Source organism: Rhipicephalus microplus, chromosome 6 (assembly GCF_043290135.1).
Source record: "Rhipicephalus microplus isolate Deutch F79 chromosome 6, USDA_Rmic, whole genome shotgun sequence".
Taxonomy (NCBI): Eukaryota; Metazoa; Arthropoda; class Arachnida; order Ixodida; family Ixodidae; genus Rhipicephalus; species Rhipicephalus microplus.
This window is the reverse complement of record NC_134705.1, coordinates 13,800,434-13,822,439: the sequence shown is the minus strand read 5'-3', so window position 1 is coordinate 13,822,439 and position 22,006 is coordinate 13,800,434. Positions and strand designations below refer to the sequence as shown.

Here is a 22,006-nt window from a genome sequence, read left to right as displayed (position 1 = left end):
TGAGGATTGCAAAAGATGCACACCATGATTGTTGCTTTTTGAAGAAGCTGTGTGTTTTCAGTTTTTTCCATTTTTTTCAAAAATTAAAATTTACAACTGTTCAATTTCGAGGCCTGAATATCTCTGCAACTGGGACAGGTACAACAATAATTCTTTTTGCGGTGGAAACCTGTATGTGTATAGGGTGCAATTATGGGAGCAGAATTTAGAGAACAAGCCTTTTTAATTAATTATTTATCAAAATTTTAGCACAATTCCAACTGCTTTTGAAAATGGATAGTTCATTTTGCTGTGAAATATTAGGAAAGGCTTAAAAACAAAAAACTCTTGCATTATTTCAACCTAAAGTCATTAGTCTATGTTAGGATATCTTAAATATCACATTTAATTAAGCACTTTTTTTCTATGGTGGCCTTAAACAATAGGGAGTCAACTTGAGTTATCTTAGGAATAAGATGAGTTACAGAAAAACTAATTAAACATTTGAAATCAGCAGAAAAAACTGCATAATTCTGTGCAGTTTGATGAAGATCACAGGAGAAATAAACAAAAAATGTCGAAGAGCAGTCTGCCCCCTTAAACAGGTCTCGAAGAGAGTTGACAGAAATTTCGCGTATGGGGGTGCGATGAAGGCCGGACTTGTTTAGCAGAGAAGACATTGTATAGCTTACGATTTAAAAGCCGCAATTTGTGCATGAGTAAGTTACTGACCAATACTCATGGTGTCTTGTAAGGTAATAAAGAATATTAGTGTGGAGGTTAGCGACTTCACATTCTTTTGGAGATGGCCGTTCGACAGCAAGAACGACGCAAGTGCCCACTTGAACACCTTTAGAACTACGACGGCCTTGCCTTCGAGGTATTTTAATGGGCCCCAAAGTTGCGGGTCGGCTCTGTATCATTCAGCGAAATCATCGGCAGTTATTGTTCCTAAGAAGCAGTCGTCATCCAGGTCGTCGGACGAAAGTAGGTTGGCAGGGGCACGAGAGAGGCAGTCGGTGTCGGAGTGTTTTCTGCTGGACTTGAAAATGATGATGATGTCATATTTTTTCAAGTCTCACGCTTCATTGTGCGAGGTGATTTGAGGGGTCCTTCAAGGTAGCTAGCCAACACAAGGCATAATGGTCGCTCACAACTTTGAAGGGCCTTCCGTAGAGGTAGCGGCGAAAATTCAATGTAGCCCAGATGATGGCAAGGCACTCCATTTCTGTTGTGGAATAATTGGCTTCTGCCTTGAACAGCGACCGGCTAGCATAACTAATAACCCTTTCCAGTCCGTCAGTCCTCTGCACAAGAACGGCGCTGAGATCTACACTGCTAGCGTTGGTGTGTATTTCTGTCTCAGTTAATTCGTCGAAATGCGCATGTAACGAAGACGTCTGCATGCGTCATTTTAGTTCCTGAAATGCTTCCTCCTGCGGCATTTCTCACTTTAACTCCTTATTGGTCCTCGTAAGGTCAGCGATCCGGGCACAGTCTTTCACGAACCACCTGCAATAGGCGCACAGGCCAATAAATCGGCATCCTGCCTTCTTGTCAGTGGGTGGCGGGAAGTCGGCGATGGTCAATGTTTTCCACGGGTAGGGACGGACTTCATATTTGCTTATCACGTATCCCAGGAACAAGAGCTCCTGGTACACGAATCGGCCATTTCTTGCTTCAGGGTTAGTCTCGAGGACCTGATAGCTACAAGTACAGCTTCAAGGCGCCAAAGATGCTTGTCGAAGCTCGACAAAAACATGACGACGATGTCCAAGTACACGGGGCAAGTCTGCCACTTTAATTCCTGCCAGTACTGTATTCACAACGCATTCAAAAGTGGCAGAAACCAAGCAAAGACCTTGAACTCGAAGAGGCCGTCTGGTGTATATCGCAGTCTTCTCTTTTGTCGACTTCGATTTGCCAATAATCAGCGTGGAGGCCTATTCACAAAAAGTACATCTCGCTGTGGAGCCGATCCGGCGCGTCATCAATCCCCAGGAGAGGATACACGCCCTTTTTTGTGATTTTGCTCAGGCGGCCATAATTGACACAAAAATATAGGGCTCCACCCTTGTTCTTCACCAACACTATTTCATAGCCACTCACTACCACTAATATCTTCTTCACTATCACTGATGTCATAGTGTAGCACAGAGCCACAGCGACTAATGTGGCAAAAGCAAGCTTGGTAAAGTTTTTGTTGACACATGCGGCATAACGAAAAGCTTAAGCAGCCCTGTTTAAAGTGTCTGCCATGCCACACCTGAAAACCTTTAGAGAATGTGCACTAAACAGTGACAGCAGTTTTGCTTATGAATTTATAAGCCGTTCACTAGCTGCGTGCTTGTCTTTGTCAGTAAACTATGTATATATTGTTACGAGGGAGCACACAGAGAAACGAGGTTACAGCTAAGATATATTTGCACGACCCCAAGCCTAAGCCGAGATGGCAAGCGAGAGCGTGCCCCACATCCCAGAATCACGTCGTCTTTCTTGCTGTCTGTCTCGATTCTTCAGCGTGGTGTAGTCTTGTAACATGACACCCGGGTGCAGAAGCACCGTCTCGGTGCTTTCTATGGTGTTTCAGAGTGGTAGAGCTTAAGTTGGGAGACATGAACAATGTCTGTAGACTGGAGTGGAGGGAGATGACGACTTCAGCGGGGCTATCTCATAGGTAACGTCGGTCACCTGGCGCAAGACGCGGTAGGATCCTGAGTACCGGGAAAGCAGCTTCTCAGAGAGACCAACATGCCGAGTCGGTGTCCACAACACAAGGGAACCCAGGGTGAAGGAGACGTTACGATTATGTGCATCGCGACGTTGCTTCTATTGCTCTTGTGATGCTAAGAGGCGCTTCCGAGCGACTTCTCGTGCTTTGCAAGCTCTGGTGATAATGTCACCGGCGTATTCAGTCGGCGAATTGACAGCTGTCGGAAATATGGTGTCGAAAGATAGAGTTGGGTCGCGGCCAAATAAGAGATAAAATGGTGAAAACCCAGCGGTATCGTGGCTTGAGGAATTGTATGCAAATGTGACAAATGACAATGCAATGTCCCAGTCTAGGTGGTCAGAGGAGACAAACATGGAGAGCATGTCAGTTAAAGTCTGGTTGAATCGTTCGGTAAGCATTAGTTTGTGGATGGTAGGCCGTCGTAAATTTATGTTTGGTTTCACAAGAGCAAAGCAGGTCGTCAATAACTTGGGAGAGAAAATAGCGTCCACGATCTGTGAGGAGTCGGCATGGAGCACCATGATAGAGGATGACATCGTACAGAAGGAAATCAGCAACATCTGTGGCACAGCCGGTTGGCAAAGTCCGCGTGATAGCATACTGGGTTGTATGATCTGTAGCGGCAGCTATCCATTTGTTTCCGGAGCTAGACTGAGGGAAAGGGCCTAGGAGATCAAGACCAACTCGAAAAAAGGGGTCAATAGGAAGATCAAGCGGCTGGAGGAGTCTGGCAAGACTCATAGGGCGTTTTTTCCGACGTTGGCACTGGTCGCATGCAACGACGTAGCGGTGCACGGAGTGATAAAGCCTGGGCCAGTAAAGTCGACGCTGAACGTAGTCGTAAATTTGAGAGAGGCCAAGGTGACCTGCGGTGGGGACGTCATGGAGCTGGGGGATAACACTTGAACGTAGGTGAGAAGCCACCACAAGGAGCAGTTCGCGCCCACTTGTGTTGATATTGTAGCGGTACAACGTGCCTTCTTTGAGTACAAACAGTTGAGTAGACGGATGGGGCGTTGGAGAGTTCAGCTTTTCAAAAATGTCACACAAGACGGGATCCCGACACTGTTCATCACGGATGTTGCTCAAAGCAGAGAGAGAGAGCACACATGGCGGCTCTTTGTCTCAAGAAAGTCCACTGGATGGCGGGGCGAGCAGTCAGCGTCATGGTGTAAACGGCCAGATTTATAGGACACTGAGTAGTCATATTCTTGGAGCCGTAGTGCCCAGCGACCAAGACGCCCAGTGAGATCCTTTAACGACGAGAGCCAGCAGAGGGCGTGGCAATCAGTTGTGACCGTGAAACGACAACCATGTAAGTGTAAGTAGGGTCGAAATTTGCCAAGCGCCCAAACTAGAGCAAGGCATTCCCGTTCAGTGATTGAGTAGTTTCGCTCAGCCGCAGAGAGCAGACCGCTGGCATATGCCATAATGCGGGCACAGCTGCTTTGATGCTGGACGAAAACAACACCGATTTCATGGCCGCTGGCATCAGTGTGGACTTCTGTTGGGGCAGAGATGTCAAAATGGGCCAGAATAGGTGTTGTTGTGAGCAACGCGATGAGGTTGGAGAACGCCGAAGCCTGCGCAGCGCCCCAAGAGAATGGAACATCCTTCTTCAGAAAGTCCGTAAGAGGTCGAGCCACGTCCGCCAAATTGTTTACAAATTGTCAGAAGTAAGAACATAAACCTAAAGAGCTGCAGACTTCCTCAGTGCTGGTAGGGACGGGAAAGTTTTGCAGAGCTCAAATTTTATCAGGATCAGGGTGTATGCCAGAGGAGTCTATAAAATAGCCCTACATGGTTATTTGCTGGCGTCCGAAGTGGCACTTCGATGAGTTCAGTTGCAGTCCTGCGTTACGAAAAACAGAAAGGATGGAGGAAAGGCGGTCGAGGTGTGTTTCAAAGGTCGGGGAAAACACAATGACGTCGTCGAGGCAACATAGGCAAATTGACCACTTGAACCCGCATAAGGGAGTGTCCATCATTCGTTTGAAGGTGGCTGGAGCATTGTATAATCCGAACGGCATGACCTTAAACTGGTAAAGACCATCAGGGGTCACAAAAGCAGTCTTCTCGGGGTCTATGTCGTCGACAGCAATTTACCAGTACCCTGAGCGAAGGTCGATGGAGAAAAAATACTTAGGGCTAGGCAATCCAGGGCATCGTCAATGCGCGGTAGCGGGTAGACGTCTTTCTTAGTGATCCGGTTCAGATGTCGGTAGTCGACACAGACTTGCTAACTGTTCTTCTTTTTCCAGAATTGCCAACTGTTGTTCTTTTTCTTTACAAGAACAACAAGGGAAGCCTATGGACTGGAAGATAGCTGAACTATGTCTTTGGCGAGCACCTTCTCGACTTTCTTTTGAATGATGTGACGCTCCGCAGGAGAAACGCGGTACGGCTGTTGATGTATCGGAGATGCATCGCCGGTGTTAATGTTGTGCTTCACAATGCTGGTTTGACCTAGCGGGTGGTCACAGATGTCGAATACGTCCAAGTACGATTCCAGACGTGACGGAGGCGTCAGTTTGATGTAGCGAAAGGTTCACCACAATCATTTTTTCCACACTAGAAGATAGACTCTCTGTCGAAGAACAGGCTTGCGTGCAGTTGGGGTGACGCACATCATTGGGGGTACAAAGCTGAGATGACGCAATCCTCAGAGGGTGTCAGCGTGGCGAGGGCTATTCCACACGGAAGCACTTGCAGACACAGAGCAAAGTTCAGCAAAGGGGTGCAAGCACGGTTTTCTCGTTAACGTAATAATAGTGTGCGGAAAAGTAACACTGCGAGTCAGAAGGACGAATGTAATGGATGTGAGCACGTAGTCTCCATCAAGTACAGGTGGCGACGCTGTTACGGCAATGCAGGTAACTGTTTGCAGTGACAAACGGACATGTTCAGCAGAGCAGGCGAACTTGGGGCGGACTGAGCGTATCAGTTGTACAGGGCAGGTCAAGTTGCACCGTGCTAGCTGAACAGTCAATGAGAGCGGAATGGGCGGATAAAAAGTCTAGACCGAAGATAACATAATTGGTGCAGTTGGTGAGAACAGTAAAGAGGACGGAGGTTTTATGGCTGGCTATAGTAACCCCTGCTGTGCAGACACCAACAACGGCAGTTGCACTGCCATCAGCAACAGGAACACAGCGTGAAGGGGCTGGAGTCAAGACTCGCTTTAAGCGGTCACGAAAGTGTGAGCTCATAACTAAAATCTGGGCGCCAGTGTCGACTAAAGCTTTAACAGATGAACCATACACTTTTACATCAATCAAGTTCTGGCTGGTCGAGAGGGTCAACAGAGGGATTGTAGGGCAAGTCATAGCAGCAGCGTCACCTTCAGGAACTGCACCAGTTAGTTTGCCGAAGGAAACTGTCGGGCAAAGAACAGGGATGGGGAACGGGGTGGCGGAGGCGAGAATCTACGTCATGATGAAGGCGAGCGGCTGTACTGGGCATTGGTCATGGCGGTCATGTCGTATTGAGCTGAGTAATCACGACAGGGTAGTTCTTGGCCAGAAGGGCGGGCTGATGCATCAAAGTTCGTGAGGTTTGGGCTTGTGCGCGAGGGCGAGGTCCACGAGCTTCGGCAATGACGCAAAATGTGTCCCACTCGTTCGCAACGGAACCAAATCGGCGTGTCGTCAGGCCTCCTCCATGCGTTTGAATCTCGGTTACGTGGAGCAGGACGCTGGTAGTGCTGACGTGTGTTCAAGGTAGGCGAATGGACATCGGGTCAGTGCACAGAACAAATAGTCTGTAGGCTTACGTTTGCCAATTCTTGGCGCACAACGCTCTGTATGAGGGATATGGTGGGATGAGGATCGTTCGGCGTCAGGACCCTCAGTTCAGGGCATGCCAGTTTGTTTACCAACAGTGGAACCGCCTATACAGCACTGGGCCTAAATAGCAGATGAAAGCATGCGAATCCCTGTTCTGGTGTCATACAGGCGTTCTAAACATAGTTTAAAAACTACCAGGGATGATAATGCCCTCCAGATTTTTGGAGCAGCCATTGGAGCAGGCAAGACCTGCTTTTGGAGCAACTACCTCTGTGTTTGGAACACGCCCTGACTTTTCGTGACACACACAGAGGAAGAAACTTTGAAAATTTAACTTTTATTTAATTTATTATAGATCAGTGGTAGAGCATCAGACGTGCTTATTCGAAGGTCGCATGTTCGGATCCTGTGGGTGGCAACCTTCCCTTTTCATTCCCTTTTCTTTCTCCACATTTAAATTAGAATGATTTCTAATAACAACCACTATGCTTTCCCTGGCATTATTGTTTGTTAAAAACACTGAAATTTGGGCGAGTTTAAAAGTTACCGGCAAGCGCAGTATATATAATTCTGTCCGTATAACTCTGTCTTTCATTTCTTGTCTGTTTATGCGCTCTAAATACCACTATATTGTCTGTTAGTTTTCTGCTGAACTTTTAGTAACTGGCACAAAACTAGAAACATGAAAATGAGGGGAGGAAAAAGCCACATCGGCACCAAACGTGCTGACATGTGTGTGGTAACTCTTCAACGCCCCTGCAATGTGTGGATGTTTACCTGTCTTTCAGGCTGCACTGGCAGTAAACAGTTGGTAGTTTGACGCACATCCCTCTCCTCCCCTCGCCTAAATGCAAGTTCTTCTACTGTTAGTTCTCATTAATTGTGTCTAACATAGAAAACAAGCACTGACTGTGTCTTCTTGGATTTCCATAAGGCATTTGACACTGTAACACATTCACTTCTTTGCTACAAACAAATTACTAAACACAAATCCCTCTGACCTTACATGGAGAAAAAATTATCAGTGCGAGCCCCGACAATGTGCCGTTTCAAACAGCAAGATCTTTGAGTGTGTTGACATGACATCGGGAGTTCCACAAGGTTCTGAACTGGGGCCGCTTTTGTTTTTAGTTTATATAAACAATATTTCAGTAGGTATTCTACCACATACAGTCGAGCCCACATATAACGGCCCCACTTAAAATGAACTTTCGCTTGAAACAAACAATATCCGCGTGACCGTGAAATTATACATTGGTTCAATGGCACAAAATCACACAACAGTCTGCGAGCGCCGCTCATCGGTTACAGGGAATGGAGTTAGCGGTCTGCCGACTTCCCGCAAAACCAATTTCGACCACCGATCAGGCATCGGCGAGGTGCCCATACATTGTTATTGTTAAACGCCGACCCTGCCTCCACGACCCTCTAGCTGCCGCTCTCCCCAACTTAAAGAGAAAGGAAAGTTGTTTCCTTCCTCCATGCCCCGACTGCTTTTTGTTACGCATCCCTCCAACCTTTGTCCCCCCGCTACTCTGAGCACCCTGCATCACCAGACGAGGCCCTTGTTTTCACACTGCCACCGATCTTTTGAAGACCAATCGGCAATATACCTTGTTTTTGATCGCTGGTACTGTCATTGGCGTCGTTGGCCTGGAGTGACCACACCATTTGCCAACATCGTCGGCCACCGACTGCATCCGATAGTCTGCGTTTAGTGCACACGCCTGCCCTACCCCATCGACTCTGATAATCTGCGATTCGTTTCGTGTTTAGAACTTGTTCTCGCTCACTTCGCACTCAGCTCAGCATGCCTTCTGCACACATGCGGAAGCGTGAAAAGGGCTGTTAATTTGCACAGAACAAATCGCGAAATATCGAAGTTCGTGAGGCCACCCAAACCTGCCGGCGCAACAAAACTATTTTTTGACCGTGGTCGCTGGTTCTTCGAACACCGCCGCGCGCATCGATCCAGGCGGCCATGCTTTGACTTTTGCATGAGCAGGCACTGTTTCCAAGTTTTTCTACGTGTGAGTTTCGCAGGGGAAGTAATTTTAAATGAAAAGAAGAGAAAAGTGACCCCCGTAACTGTCTCTCAAGGGGAGGACACCTTAACAGTTGCTCACGAGGGATGGTGACAGAGAAGAGATTAAAAGGATAGGATTAACAGGTACAGAAAGAGGAAGGAAAGACCGAGGCGCAGGGACAGCGAATGACGTAAGTAAAAAAAAGACAGGAAAGATGGACACGATTGCAGGAGTCCGAGGACAGGGCACCACTGGCGAGAGCTCTTGTCGGCGACAGGAGATGGCGTAGGGCTAATCCAGTCGGCCAGAGCTACGACGTCGTCGTCGGGGACAGGCGTCAGGAGGTGGCGTAGGACCAGCCCAGTCAGCCAGAGCTTCACTGTTGTCGGAGATCGCGAGGGCACAACCGGTTGGCATGGAATCCATCGAGCAAGTCCCTGGACCTTTCAAGCAAGCTACACAACCTGCCTCCTTTCCGTGTGTTTTGGTTTTCAAGGTCGCTCTCCGACCGCATCCTCCCCTCTCTTTATCGCAACTGCTTGCCCTTCTCTCGCGAGTTGCTCTCCTCTGTTCATTACACATCCTTCGCCCATCTCCACGGCTCCGTGACGGCCGCCACGCTGGCTCAAATTAGTTACGTTTTCTGACTGGAAATGGACCCAGAGCTGTTCCACGTGTTCGGGCATGTGTGTCCCGTGTGCGGGTCTTGTGTCGCTTGTGCGGGTCGCGTGTGCGGATGTGGGAACTGCTTACCTCACGTTGGGAAAAACTGCGAATGAAGTTATTTTTTTAAAATATATCATAATAAAACAGGAATTAACAAAGGAAAACACATCAAACAACCTCATTACTATTCATCTACAACTGACCATGTTTTCCAAATAAAAAATTTACATATTAAGACAAACCTATTTGCGAAATCATTTTTAGTTAGAACCATTAAAGAGTGGAATACGTTGTCTGAAATGCAAGTGTGTTGTAAAAAAGAAGAATTGTTCATGTCACTGCTGTAACACCCCTGTTGTGACGCTTTGGGGCAATGTGGGATCTTATTTAAATAACGAATAAAGAAAATTGCACTTTTCTTCACTCAGTTTACACAATCACTCATGCAAAAGCAACAAGCCCACAAAATAAGCACGAAAATAAACACAAGTAGGATTATGTACAAAAGCCTGAACAAGCTAATTAATTGACTGATATGTGCGGTTTAATGTACCAATACCACCATATGATTAAAAGAAACCGTAGTGGAGGGTTCCGGATATTACGACCACCTAGGATTCTTTAACGTGCACCCAAATCTGAGCACACGAACCTACAACATTTCCGCCTTCTTCAGAAATGCAGTTGCCGCAGCCGGGATTCAATCATGCGATCTGCGGGTCGGCAGCCGAGCACCTTAACCACTAGATCACCCCGGCAGGCTAGCTGCAGCATGAAGCTGCACCAACAAGCTAGCTGCAGCATGAAGTTCATAGCAGTGAGCACACACACTCACATGCATGAACACACAGACACATGCAGCTAACTACACACTAAACGTAACATGCATTAATCACCAAGTACATAAGCATGCATTGCAGGGTTCTCCTCCAAGGGAGGGGGGGGGGGGTCGAAGGTTTATAGCAGCGCCCTCCTCCCTATGATGTAAATGTATGGGGCTGACTTTGTGCCCCATATGTTAATGTATGGGGCTGGCTTTGTGCTCCCTGCCCTTTGCGTATGCCTGTGACAAAGTACTGATTTGAGTTACTTGACGTTCACTATCACCCCTAAAGAAAGGAATAAATATAGTGCAATGGCAAATATTGCCTAAGCTGCTACCTAGAAGCCATTTCTTCCTTTTTGTCAATGTTCAGAAATGATTGGCATTCTTGCACGGCAGTCCGATGGCCTGCGGTGGCGACACCAAAAAGCATTTCAAAATTTAATGCGAGATCCGGGATGAGCAGCCAATGCAGTGACTGACTTTGCAACAAAATGCACTTAAATGACTGTCCATGAAAAATGTGTACTATGTTGTACTACTTAGGAAAAACTAACAGTGTTTTTGGGACGCAGTATGGTCGCAGGGAATTGATCGTCTACTGGCTAGTTGGGTGCAGCGCTTGCGCCTACTTACCGTACACACTGTGCCCTGCCACTAGCGCCCACTCCGCTTCAGAGCGTGCACAGATGCGGCAAGAAGCCTGTTGCGTTAACGCGATGATGCGAGCTTTCTGCAAGCAATGCTCTGGTTATCCATGCAGCGGACAGAGGCGTGTTTGTGCTACCGCCCCTCATGAAAGTATGTGCTATGCTTGCCGTCTCGGTGCCCACGATCCACAACCCTCAACACTGCAACAACGAGCCGCTTTCGTTTCTGCAAAGTGGCGCACCCTGAACATGGTCCAGCACAACGATTGAGGCAGCAGCGATCGGCGCCTCAGCGCTCTCAGGTAGTCACCTGCTATTGAAAGCGCGCAGTAGGCTTAAAGCAGTGCTATGCCACACACGCAGGCATTTTGTCGGCGATAAGTCATGCTGGTGCGCATGGGCGTCAGCAGCGGTGTGTAAACGGGGCACCTGCCTCCCCTCCAGCCCCACCAGACCTTTTCCTCACCCAAGTTACACCAGTGCTCTCCTCCTCACCCAAGCCATGATAAAACACTGATTTGCACCCCCCAACAAAAAATTCTGCCGACGAACATGCTGGTGCCCCTTTCGGTAGTCGCCATATCACCTTCGTTCTTGGCCAGTGGTCATCAGAAGAGGCCACCGCAATTTCGTGGTAGTCGGAGTAACTGATGGGCCGATTTGATGCTTTTCCAGGAGCGCTCATATACAAGATGGCAACCATCACGTCATACCTGCTCACGACGCATGCTGTCAAGATTACTTTTGGTTCCAAAACTACCTTGTGGCGCAGCAATGGCGCAAATTAGACAAAAAATACCCTTTTGGACCAGTATGGCACAGTAATTTTGAGTTGGCGCAGATCGGTGCAATCGGCGCAGGTTTCCCATTACTGCAGTTGCTGAACATTTGTGAGCAGTGCGAGTGTGGACTACTACGATCGAAATTTAAAGGTAACACTTTTGCGGCAATGTGCTATCTAGTGAATTCAGAAGCAGCCTTCATACTTACAATTTCACAGTGACACGAAAATGAAGCAAAAGCACGTGGCAAAAGTCAAACCTCACCCATCATGCTGAAAATGCAATGTGCGCCCACAAAGTGTGCATGCCGCCGTCCGACGCCATGTTTTTATTCTCGGGTTTGTCGTGGTGAACTTTGTTGGGCACTTGCTGTGCAGGGCACGATGGGCCGGTACGCTAGCTACACGACCTAATTTAAACTTAAAGTTGGTCTACCATGCAGTAGGGCATGGGAACAGAGTGGCTGGATAACGCTTTAGCATCGATCTGTGCACGTTGGTTACAAGAGAAAACAAGAACAGCTTTGGGCTATAATAAAGGTTCATCACACATTTCTCAGGCTAGGACAGCTTCCTCTTGTGGAGAGTGAAGTTCTCGATTAAACAGGTTTAGTGGCTCTGTAGTCCTCAAAGGCAGTAGCGGTTGGACAGCGAGTTTCTCAATACTGTTACGGAAAATTTCTGCTCCCATGACTTTTTCTTCCACTGTAATGAGCCCCCCTCCCAGTTCGCATCAACTTTTCAGGAAAAAAAAAAAAGAAAGGGTTCATTACGCAAAAAAATTTAAACATGAGAGTGTCAGTCACACCATCAAACAGCATTATTGAAATGTGGGCTTTTTGATACATATTGATGATGAAAAAAATAGCACTTGAAAATAAGGAAACAAAAGGCACACTAACTTTGAACATAACAGTTTATTGCCACTCCCGACTACTTATATCGCTAAAAAAAAAAAGAACTACATAACATATTTACGTGCACAAAGTTTTTTACCCGAGCTTAAAGAGGTCGTGAAATGTTTTCCAAAAATTTTCAGGTACGTGTGTATTAGGAATCTTGGCTGTCCATCAAAAATTATACCTTGACTCATTTGATCATCTAGGCTCACTGAATAACTAAAAAAGCACAATTTCCATTTCCCAGCTAACGATGCTGTCAACTGTGCAGCTGACGTCACTTTAAGACAGCCAAGGAAAAGTCACTGTCATGGACAAAACATGGCGACGCAGCGATGTTTTTGTACTTTATTTGACTGATATCATACTGCTTTATTGCGGCGCTGTCATCACCATAACAATACCATAACGTTACGGACACACAGCGTGAGATGGCTGATTTTCCCGAACTACAGTGTCACCTGCTAGAGCGGAGTCTGCTCTTGGGCTTTGAGCTGTACGCTGATGAACCCATGTGAGTGCGTGATCAGCTATCATCAAAGCAAAACAGCGGCGGTGATGGCGAAGAAGCTTGCGTCCTGCAAGCACTCGTATCAAGAACACATGGCAGAACCTTTGCTTGCGGAAGTCCCGACCATGAGCTTCCACTCCGCGTGCCCATACCATCGGGCCAATCTCACTTGATAGCTCGAAGCCGCACTGCCCTGCGCTGTGGCTCGCTGAGCAGCTTGTGAGGGTGAACATTTTTTGCACTTTGATAAGTTGTGTGGGCGGCACTGTCTGATGACGTGCACAGTTGGCATAGCAAGGCCTAAGCCACCCAGAACATGCAGCAGAACACAACCTGACGGGCGCGTGAAACCGGTGTAGGAGCGAGGATGACGCTCATGCTATTTCTACTGTTCTTTCAGGCCTGCAGTGTTCATTGCGAGTGGTGTACTTTTCGCCGGTGTGAAGCCTTTGCCGAACATCGCTAGAACATTACCTCGTCTTCAGAAGCTTTCGGAATCTACAGAACTACAAACAATGCAAATGTGACCCAAGACGCTATGGCAGTGTGCAGCTCAGCTGAACTTGGTTGGTGCGCTGTACCGCCGGTCTACGAACACTGCATGTGCTGCGAGCTTATATAAGGAAGGCGCCTGCACTGAATCGTTGGGATGTGAAACCGGCATGGCAGCAACGATGCCGCTCATGCTATTTCTACTGTTTTTTCAGGCCAGCTGTTTTCCTTGCAAGTGGTGTACCCTTCGCCGGTGTGAAGCTTTAGCTAAATATCGCTGAAACATTACCTTGTCTTCAGGAACTTTTCGAACCGACAGTACTACGGACAATGCGGATGCGGCACTAGACGCTACGGCTGTGTGCGCTCAGCTGAACTTGCCTGGTGCGCTGTACCGCAGGTCTATGAGCACTGACTGTGCTGCGAGATTAACCCTGAGCTATATAAGGGAGGCGCCTGCACTGAATCATTGGAGCATGGAACCAGCAGGACAGTTACGATGCTGCTCATGCTACATCTACTGTCCTTTCAGGTTAGTGAACCCAAACTATCGTATTTAACAGCTGTCTATGTTTTGCCGGTTTCACCCCAAACGGTTTCTAACGAAAAAAAGATGCTGAGGACTTGGCCTACAGCCTAAACGTCATTTTCGTCTTTTACGATGCTAAACTTTCTACTTTCTTTCTCTTTTATTATGCGGGGACGTAGAAACCAATCTGGGTCCATTCAGTCAGGAAACGATAGTACTAATACTTCTTGACAGACAAGCAGACATTAGGTTAAAGCTTGCAGCCATTGCAGAAATACAGACAAAAAACATCAATGCCACTGATCACCTCAGTAGAAGCATTACATCAATAGAATTGAAGCTATCCAACTTTGATCAATTATGTGCAACTGTCAGAGTGTAAAAATGCATGACGTCTAAATTAGACGATCTTGAAAATCGAAGCCATCGCTGATATTTGGTGCTCTATAGCATTACAGAAACTGATAATGCTGAAAAAACTGCAGATTCTGAGCGTAAAGTACTTGAACTGCGTGATTCTATGTTGAGTATATGCAACTTTCCAATTGAACATGCACATCGTCTTTGCAGGTTTCATACGGGAAAGAACGTCCCTTAATCGAAAGCTTGTGTTCTTACAAAAAAAAAAAAAAAAAAAAAACAATTGGTATTAGGAAACGCTAAAAAGTTAAACAGCAACCTGGTTGCAATATCTGAAGACTTTTCCGACGTAGTACATTCTAAAAGAAAGCAGCTATGGAATTTCCCGAAATTTCATAGGAAAAATGACAACAAAGTCAGTCTACTATACAACTCTTTGTTGCTCAATGGCACAAAGTAGGTTTATAATAAAGGGTTAAAACAGGTTAATTCATTGAAGAGGTTAATTCATTCACGTCATCACGGTAACAACAGCAATGTTACATTTCTAGTGACAAATTGTCAAAGTATAACGAACAAAGTTTACAAATTCGGCATGTTCATTGATTTGATTAAACCAACAATAATCTTTGGAACCGAGCCATGGTTAAGTGATAATATAGCCCAGTGGTTCTCAGCCATGGATGTGTCAGGGACCCCTTGTGGACTGGTGCAAGTGATGGGGGACCCCTTGCCGTGGAGGGGAGGGAGGGTACTTAGGTAAACTAGCACAACTGGAGCGCGAATCAGGTGCCTTTTATTGCTACTGAAAACATGAAACAAATGTGCAACATCACTTCAGTTTGGACAGTTCATCAATACATGGCACAGTCACATTTAAAGAAAAATGCGGTGAGGGTTTCGGAGATCATAGAAATAGCTTCGCGGACCGCCCAGGGTCCGCAAACCCTCCTTTAAGAACCATTGATATAGAGGACAATAAGATGTTTCCAGGCAATCACACAAGCTACAGAAAAAAAAATTTCTAGAGGTGGCGGAGTTTTCATACTATAGTAGAAAAGAGCCAGCTTCCTGCTCAGGTAGGAGAATATTAGGCTATCTTCTGTCAAACAAAACTTTCTTACAAACGTACTTTGACTCGATCTATTTTTTGTACGCCACATGGTTCATCGGCTAATACATTGTCACTTCAGATCTGTACTTGAAACAATACAGGCAAATAATCTGGTGATAGGTGGTTACTTTAATCTCCCAAATGCCAACTGGAATGCTCAGGGTTTCCTAATTTAATATGAAGGTCATTTGTGACAGCAAATGATGAATGTAGTGAATTTATTTGCACTGTCTCAAATGGTGTTTCAGTCGACAAGAGGAGATCATGTACTAGATCTGCTGTTGATAAACCAATTTCATTCTACCATAGTATCTTCTGGCATTTCTGATCCCCGTGTTGCAATATATGAAATGAAAATTAAGCATGTCAAATGTGTGCTGAGACGTGTATATGACTATTCAAAGGATCAGTTAGATGGACTACACGAAGAACTGAACGTGTATTTTGATGTTTCTACAACAGAAGCAAAGAATTAAAATACACATGAACTATGAAATTACTTTGAAACCAAGCTGCTAGACCTGCGTCAACATTATATACCATCAAGATTACTGAATGAAAGACAAGATAGAAGTAAGCCTTGATTTTCCAAAGCATTACAGAGCCTTACAGGAAAAAGGCAAAAACATAACGAAAAAATTTTATGTTCCATTAAGTAATAACTCCAAGAAACTGAATAAGGTCACCATAGAAATGAAAAAAAGAATTCGCGCACAAAAAAAAGTGCTTTCAGTGACACTATTCAGTTGAGAATTAAGGATGACCCCAAGCAATTCTGTAAACACGTGAAGAGAAATGGTGAAGAGACAACAGCTATTCTGTCAATCATATCAAATGATAGTGTCCTTTTCGAAGACAAAGATAAGACGGAATTTTTCAATAAGTATTTTGTTTGCCTTTTCTAGTGAGAGGAGAGGCCAAAAACCAAAAACGAACATAGTACTCCGCAAGATCAGACAGCCGGGATAGGTAACACACAAGACGTTGTTATTAGTACAAGTGGCATAGAACTGTTGCTTTTAAAACTAAATGCTAGTAAATATGGAGGACCTGATGGTCTGACAACTTATTTATTAAAAATTTGTGCTCAACCTTTTGCTTGGTTTTTAAAAATACTTTGAGAAATTACTGGTGGAAACTTCACTGCCCACTGATTGGAAGATTAGTGCAGTTGTTCCCATTCATAAAGCTGGCGCGTGAAATCACGTGGGCAGTTACAGTCCCATTTCTTTAACGCGTGTAGCATGAAAACTGTTAATACTCAAGTATTGTAGTAAATATGAATGCGTAATCCCCATTTAATGCTAATCGCATTGGCATGGTTTTAGAAAGAATCGTCTTGTACAACACAGTTAAGGGGGCAGACTGGTCTTAGACATTTTTTGTTTATTTCTTCAGTGATCTTGATAAAACTGCAGAGGGTTATACAGTTTTTTCTGCTGATTTCAAATATGTAATTAGTTTTCCTGTAACTCACTTTGTTGCTGAGATAACTTAAGTTCACTCCCTATTGTTTAACCTCTTAACTACTGACCCTAGAAGGAATGAAAAAAGTCAACTTTTTTTTTAAAACATTTATTGAACACCTTGCCCATAGTTCATAACCAAAAAAACAATAAAAAAATTCAGTTATTTCAAGTAATTCAGGAATGTCCACACTTGTGGACATAAGTTGTCAACGTTGTAAAAAACGCGTCCACATATGGGGACACTAGTTGCCAGCATTGTGGAACTGCAAGAAACAGTTTTTTCCGTGAAGACACAGGAAAACATTACATTTGGTGCACTTCACTCTTGTTTTGCCATTGCAGCTCCCGTTTCTGCACCGCATTGCATTTTTTAGGCTGCAAGACTCTGGGAAATGGTCATAGCGGTCATTACGTATGTCAATATTCGGTAACTGAATAGGCCTTGAGTTGCATGTTGTGGGCGTGTCATTCTTTCTCTTGCTGTTACGTGTTGGATTCCCCTTGATCAGAGTTTCCGCGATGTCTTGCTTGAATTGAAGGAGGGAAAGCACTTCCTTTTTTGGTACGCCCGCTGCTTGACTGTCGCGTTGGTATTCGACCCATGCATTGCACACTGCAAGGTCAAGAAAGTGAGTGAAGAATCTCACCGTCCATTTTCTTGTTCTGATTTTGGTTCGGTAATACGACACGTATCTATCGACCAAGTCCACGCCACCCATGCACCTGTTGTATTCCGCAACAACTGCTGGCTGGGGAACTGCAACCTTCTTTTTAGCTTCCTTACACCACCGCTTGCATGTACCGACAGGATCACATCCAACGGCACTTGACATTAGAAGAACTCCTTTGTTATCCCTCCACTTCACGAGGCATACTTCTCCATCTTCCCGCACAAGGCAAGCATTGTCTCCCCGCTTCATTGACTTATCATTCGGAAGTTGTTTGACTGCACCTTCTGTTCGGTTTGAATTGACAGTCCCAGTCAAAAACACTTTCCTTTTTAGAAGGTAGTCCACGATTGGCAGGCCTGTAAAATACCGGTCAGTGAACACATGGGCTTTGTTATCCGTTATGGTTGTTGCGAGCTTCTTGACAACTGCTCCACCCAGGCCATACGCTTTTGAATCATTGGCGTGTACAGTATCCTTCCCTGTGTAAACAAGAAAGTCAAGGACTAGACCATCAGGGGAGGCTAAAATGAAATTCTTGAGACCAAGTGGATTCGGCTTTGAAGGGAGATATTGCCTGAATGCACACCTTCCCGAAAATGGGATCATTTGCTCATCTATCGAAAGGTTTTTTGTCCGCGGGAGTGCTCGGCACGCAGTTTGGAAGCAATCAACTATTGGCCGCACAAGGTGCAGCTTATCTTCCTTTTGATGCGCTGTAATGGTGGAAGCATCGATAAAGTGCAAGTGATTGCGCAGCTCGTAGAATCTGTTTCTTGTCATGTGGTCAGCAACAGATGGTGTCCGGGTTGCTCGGGACCAGTACAGCTGCACTTGGGGAAGGTGCATGATACCCATTAGCAGGTGTATTCCAGCAAGCTTCCTTACTTCAAGAGTGTTGGTTTGAACTGATCGGTGACTTCGCTTCTGAACCGAATACAGATTCGTTTGTTCAGCAAGTTCCCTCCAAAACTCCAACGGAAAATACTTTGCGAAGTACTCATGCGGGGTGAGAAACTCCCGAAAATTGAGGAGTTCTTGATTGTCAGGTTCAAGACCATCCCTCTTTGGAAATCTGTAAGTAATGAGAAAGTATGTTTACCTTTAACCAACAGCCGCAAACTAAAAACACTTACGCTCGCGAGTTCCAGACGCATTTCTTCTTCTTTTTTGTTGGTGGGCTGCAAATTTCAGGTTCAGACTCATCTCCAGAATCACTTGTTTTCTCATCCTCGCTTACGGGAGGAGAAAAGCCACGTTCATCTTCATCTTCTGACTCAGAGAGATCCGCATCACTTTCCTCTAACATGGCAGCGATCTCTTCATCGGTCAGGAACCTGGCTATTGAGAGCAAACCAAAGAATGCTCTACACACGTACACAACTTTTGTCCACAAACGTGGACCATTGTAAACACACATCTCGCGCGTCAACGGAAGTAAATACCGTCTGAGTAGCAGCTTATTACGCTTCAATGGGGTGCAAGTTCCACGCGTGAGCAAAAAGTTTCGCATAATGTTGATAAAGTAGAGCATAATAGCCGAAAACTTACCCCTGGGTCGCCGCAAGCCGCTCGAGCTATTTGCCGCCATTTCAACTTTTCACCACAGCGCTTCTAAACGACTGGTGCTGCTCTCTGTCGGGGATTGTGAAAACTGAATGCCGGTCTTTCAAACGCGCCAAATTTGAATTCTCCAAAACAGTTTTTGTTGGAATACTGTACCTAAACATCCACGTCCACAAATGTGGACGCTGGTAGCTAAGAGGTTAAGGCCACCATAGAAGAAAAAGTGCTTAATTAAAAGTGATATTTAGGACATGCCAACATAGACTAACGACTATAGAGTGACAGTATGGAAGAGGTTTTTGTTTTTAGACATTTATTGGTTATTTTGCAGCAAAATGAACTATACATTTTCAAAAGCAGTTGGAATTGTGTTACAATTTTGATTAGTAATTAATTAAACAGGCATGTGCTCTAAATTTCGCTCCCATACTTGCATTCTACACACATACAGGTTTCCGCTGCAAATAGAAATATTGCTGTACCTGCCCTAGCTGCAGAGATATTGAGGCCTCAAAATTGAATAGTCACAAATTTACTTTTTTGAGAAAAATGGAAAAAACTGAAAACACACAGTTTCTTCAAAAGGCAACGATAATGGTGCGCATGTTTAGCAATCCTCACGAAGGCGCTCATAAATTTGTAGTAGAGCTTTAGAGAAAGGGGCTGGCAAATTATAAAGTAGCCTCAAAGTCGGTTCCCCATTTTTTTTTGCAGGTTCTGCATGTTAACAGCACCAAGAATCTGGACAGTTAAAATGACATTACAAAAAAATTACTACTTCTTGATGCGTGAAAATTTGCAGAGAGATAGAAAAATACTTGCAAAAACCAAATATGTCAATTTTAAAAAATGAATATTTTTGTCACTTTTTGGTCCCAAAGAGCAGTCTGCCCCCTTAAATGAATTCACTCATGACATCAGCAGTGCTTTTGACAAGCGACGATCTGGCAACTGTATCTTTCTCGATTTGAGAAAGACATTTGACACCCTGTCTTATTCACTGCTAATAAAAAAATTGCATTCCTGCAACATTACAAAAGTTATTGCATGGATTGTAGAATACCGTATTTACTCGCGTATTGAGCCCACCTTTTTTTCAAAAAAAGTTCACGCTGCTTTGGGAGGAGTGTTCAAAATGGGGCAGAAAAACGTCACGGGAGTTAAAACAGCGAAAACTTTGCGTGACGGTTTTGCTTGTTTGGGCCCGTGAAATTTACTACAAATCTTTTTTGTAGCCCGAAGCTCTTTTCATTTCCTCTCGTAAAAAACGGCCGGATTGACGTCGAAGTATCATCCAGCCGCTCTGTTCCAATACTCCAGCGCATGCTGTGTGTAACAAGCCGTGTAGCTAGCGTACTGGCCGAATGCGCCCTGCCCAGCAGGTGTCCCAACTAAGTTCACAAAGATAAACCCAACAACAAAAAGTCACAGTTTTGCCCCAAGGACGAATTAAGCAAAGAATGTTATAGCAACAACAGCTAGCACATTGAAGCGTGCAGCACGCTGTTCACGCACACATGACACACTCAACCTAATTACACGTAATAAGTGCAAAGAAGTGTCGCAGTTATTACTTCCTTGTGGTTGAAAACCACGCTCTTTTCGCAAACTCTCAAGCGAGCAAAGTGATCCTTGTGCGCCCGGCAACTAAACGCAATCGCTCCGGTCAAAGCCGAGAGTGCCCATTATTCCCACCAAAGGATACGCGCGCACAAGCAGTTTAACCCCCCCTCCCCTTCCCATCTGCGGGCAAAGTACGCATGGTAGATAAGTGCGCGTAGGCGCATCCCGATGCCGACGAGCTGGGCGCCGACGGTGGGCGCCTTTTTTTTCTTTCTTGAGTTTTCATGTATATACGTATAATATATACATATATATATATATATATATATATATATATATATATATATATATATATATATATATATACGTATAATATATACATATATATATATATATATATACACACACACACACACACACACACACACACACATAGTCGGTGAGTGACGCCGACGTCGGCGACGAAACCCAGCCGAGAGTGTCTAGATAATTGCTATCGCAATGAAATCCAGCAATGGATGGCGGCGCACGAACATTGCGGGTGCACAATGCAATGTCCGCCCGATGGGTGCGGTTGCGCTTTGCAAGGTTTTCGAGAAGGCGAGCGTGCGCCAGTTTCAAGGCCACGCGCTTTGTTTTTGTGTCGCTGTGCTTGTGTGGCGCTATCAGCAAAGAGTTTTCCTCTGCACTCGACAGATGGCATTTGCCGTAAAAGGCGTTTGCATTCAATGCTGCAGAAATGGGGTGTGAACGAAGAGGGAATGCATAGTCTCGTCAGCGACCATGACCGCCTTAGGCTTGACTTTAGACACTTTTATCATGAAGAAAAATAATTTCCAAAGGGTAGAAGGCGAATCAATACCTACCAAAGCATTCCATTCCATTGAGTCAGTTATTGAGGACTTCGAGGCGTGTACATGTCAGCCCTGCGACGGGTGGTCGAGCAACACATGGTCCCAGACAGACGGTCTGCACGAGCGCTCTTTTAAAGAGTACGTGGTGGGATGATGAGGTTAAGGAGGCTTGGAAAAGGCGTCGAGAGGCAAACAGGCAGCATAGAAGGATGCATAAAAGAATGCGCAGCGATTTGGCAGAGGTACCTTGAACTGAAGCATGCAGTCCAGGCATTGGTACAGGTGAGAATTGCCAAGTACAACAAGCAGATATTTAAGTCTCTGTGCAAAGATGGGAAGAATGCAGCCCAGAAGTTTTGGCAATATGTGCAATCACTGGATAGATGACAACAAAATTCACCCCAACTATAAGACGCTGACACCAACCAGCTGGTTCCACATGTCAGGCAGCACCTGACATGATACGTCATTGGACTGCTTGGCTCGGCGGGAAATGACAGCGACAGCGAGGATTCCTCAGCTGCGCCGCAGCACCC

At 45.4% G+C, this 22,006-nt stretch overlaps 1 protein-coding gene across 7 annotated transcripts in view; it reads right to left on the bottom strand.

Moving 5' to 3' along the window:
• The window catches only part of LOC119167714 (uncharacterized), a 537,665-nt gene that overhangs the window by 79,722 nt on the left and 435,937 nt on the right, over nucleotides 1-22,006 (bottom strand). Inside the window, exon 21 of one of the 7 annotated variants that reach the window (XM_075865827.1) lies at nucleotides 18,802-18,828. The exons of the other annotated variants lie outside the window; for them this stretch is intronic. Coding sequence (XP_075721942.1) covers nucleotides 18,817-18,828 — 12 coding nt within the window. The 3' untranslated portion in view covers nucleotides 18,802-18,816. Of the gene's footprint in view, nucleotides 1-18,801; nucleotides 18,829-22,006 lie in introns of those variants that run through there. 7 annotated transcript variants of the gene reach the window in all.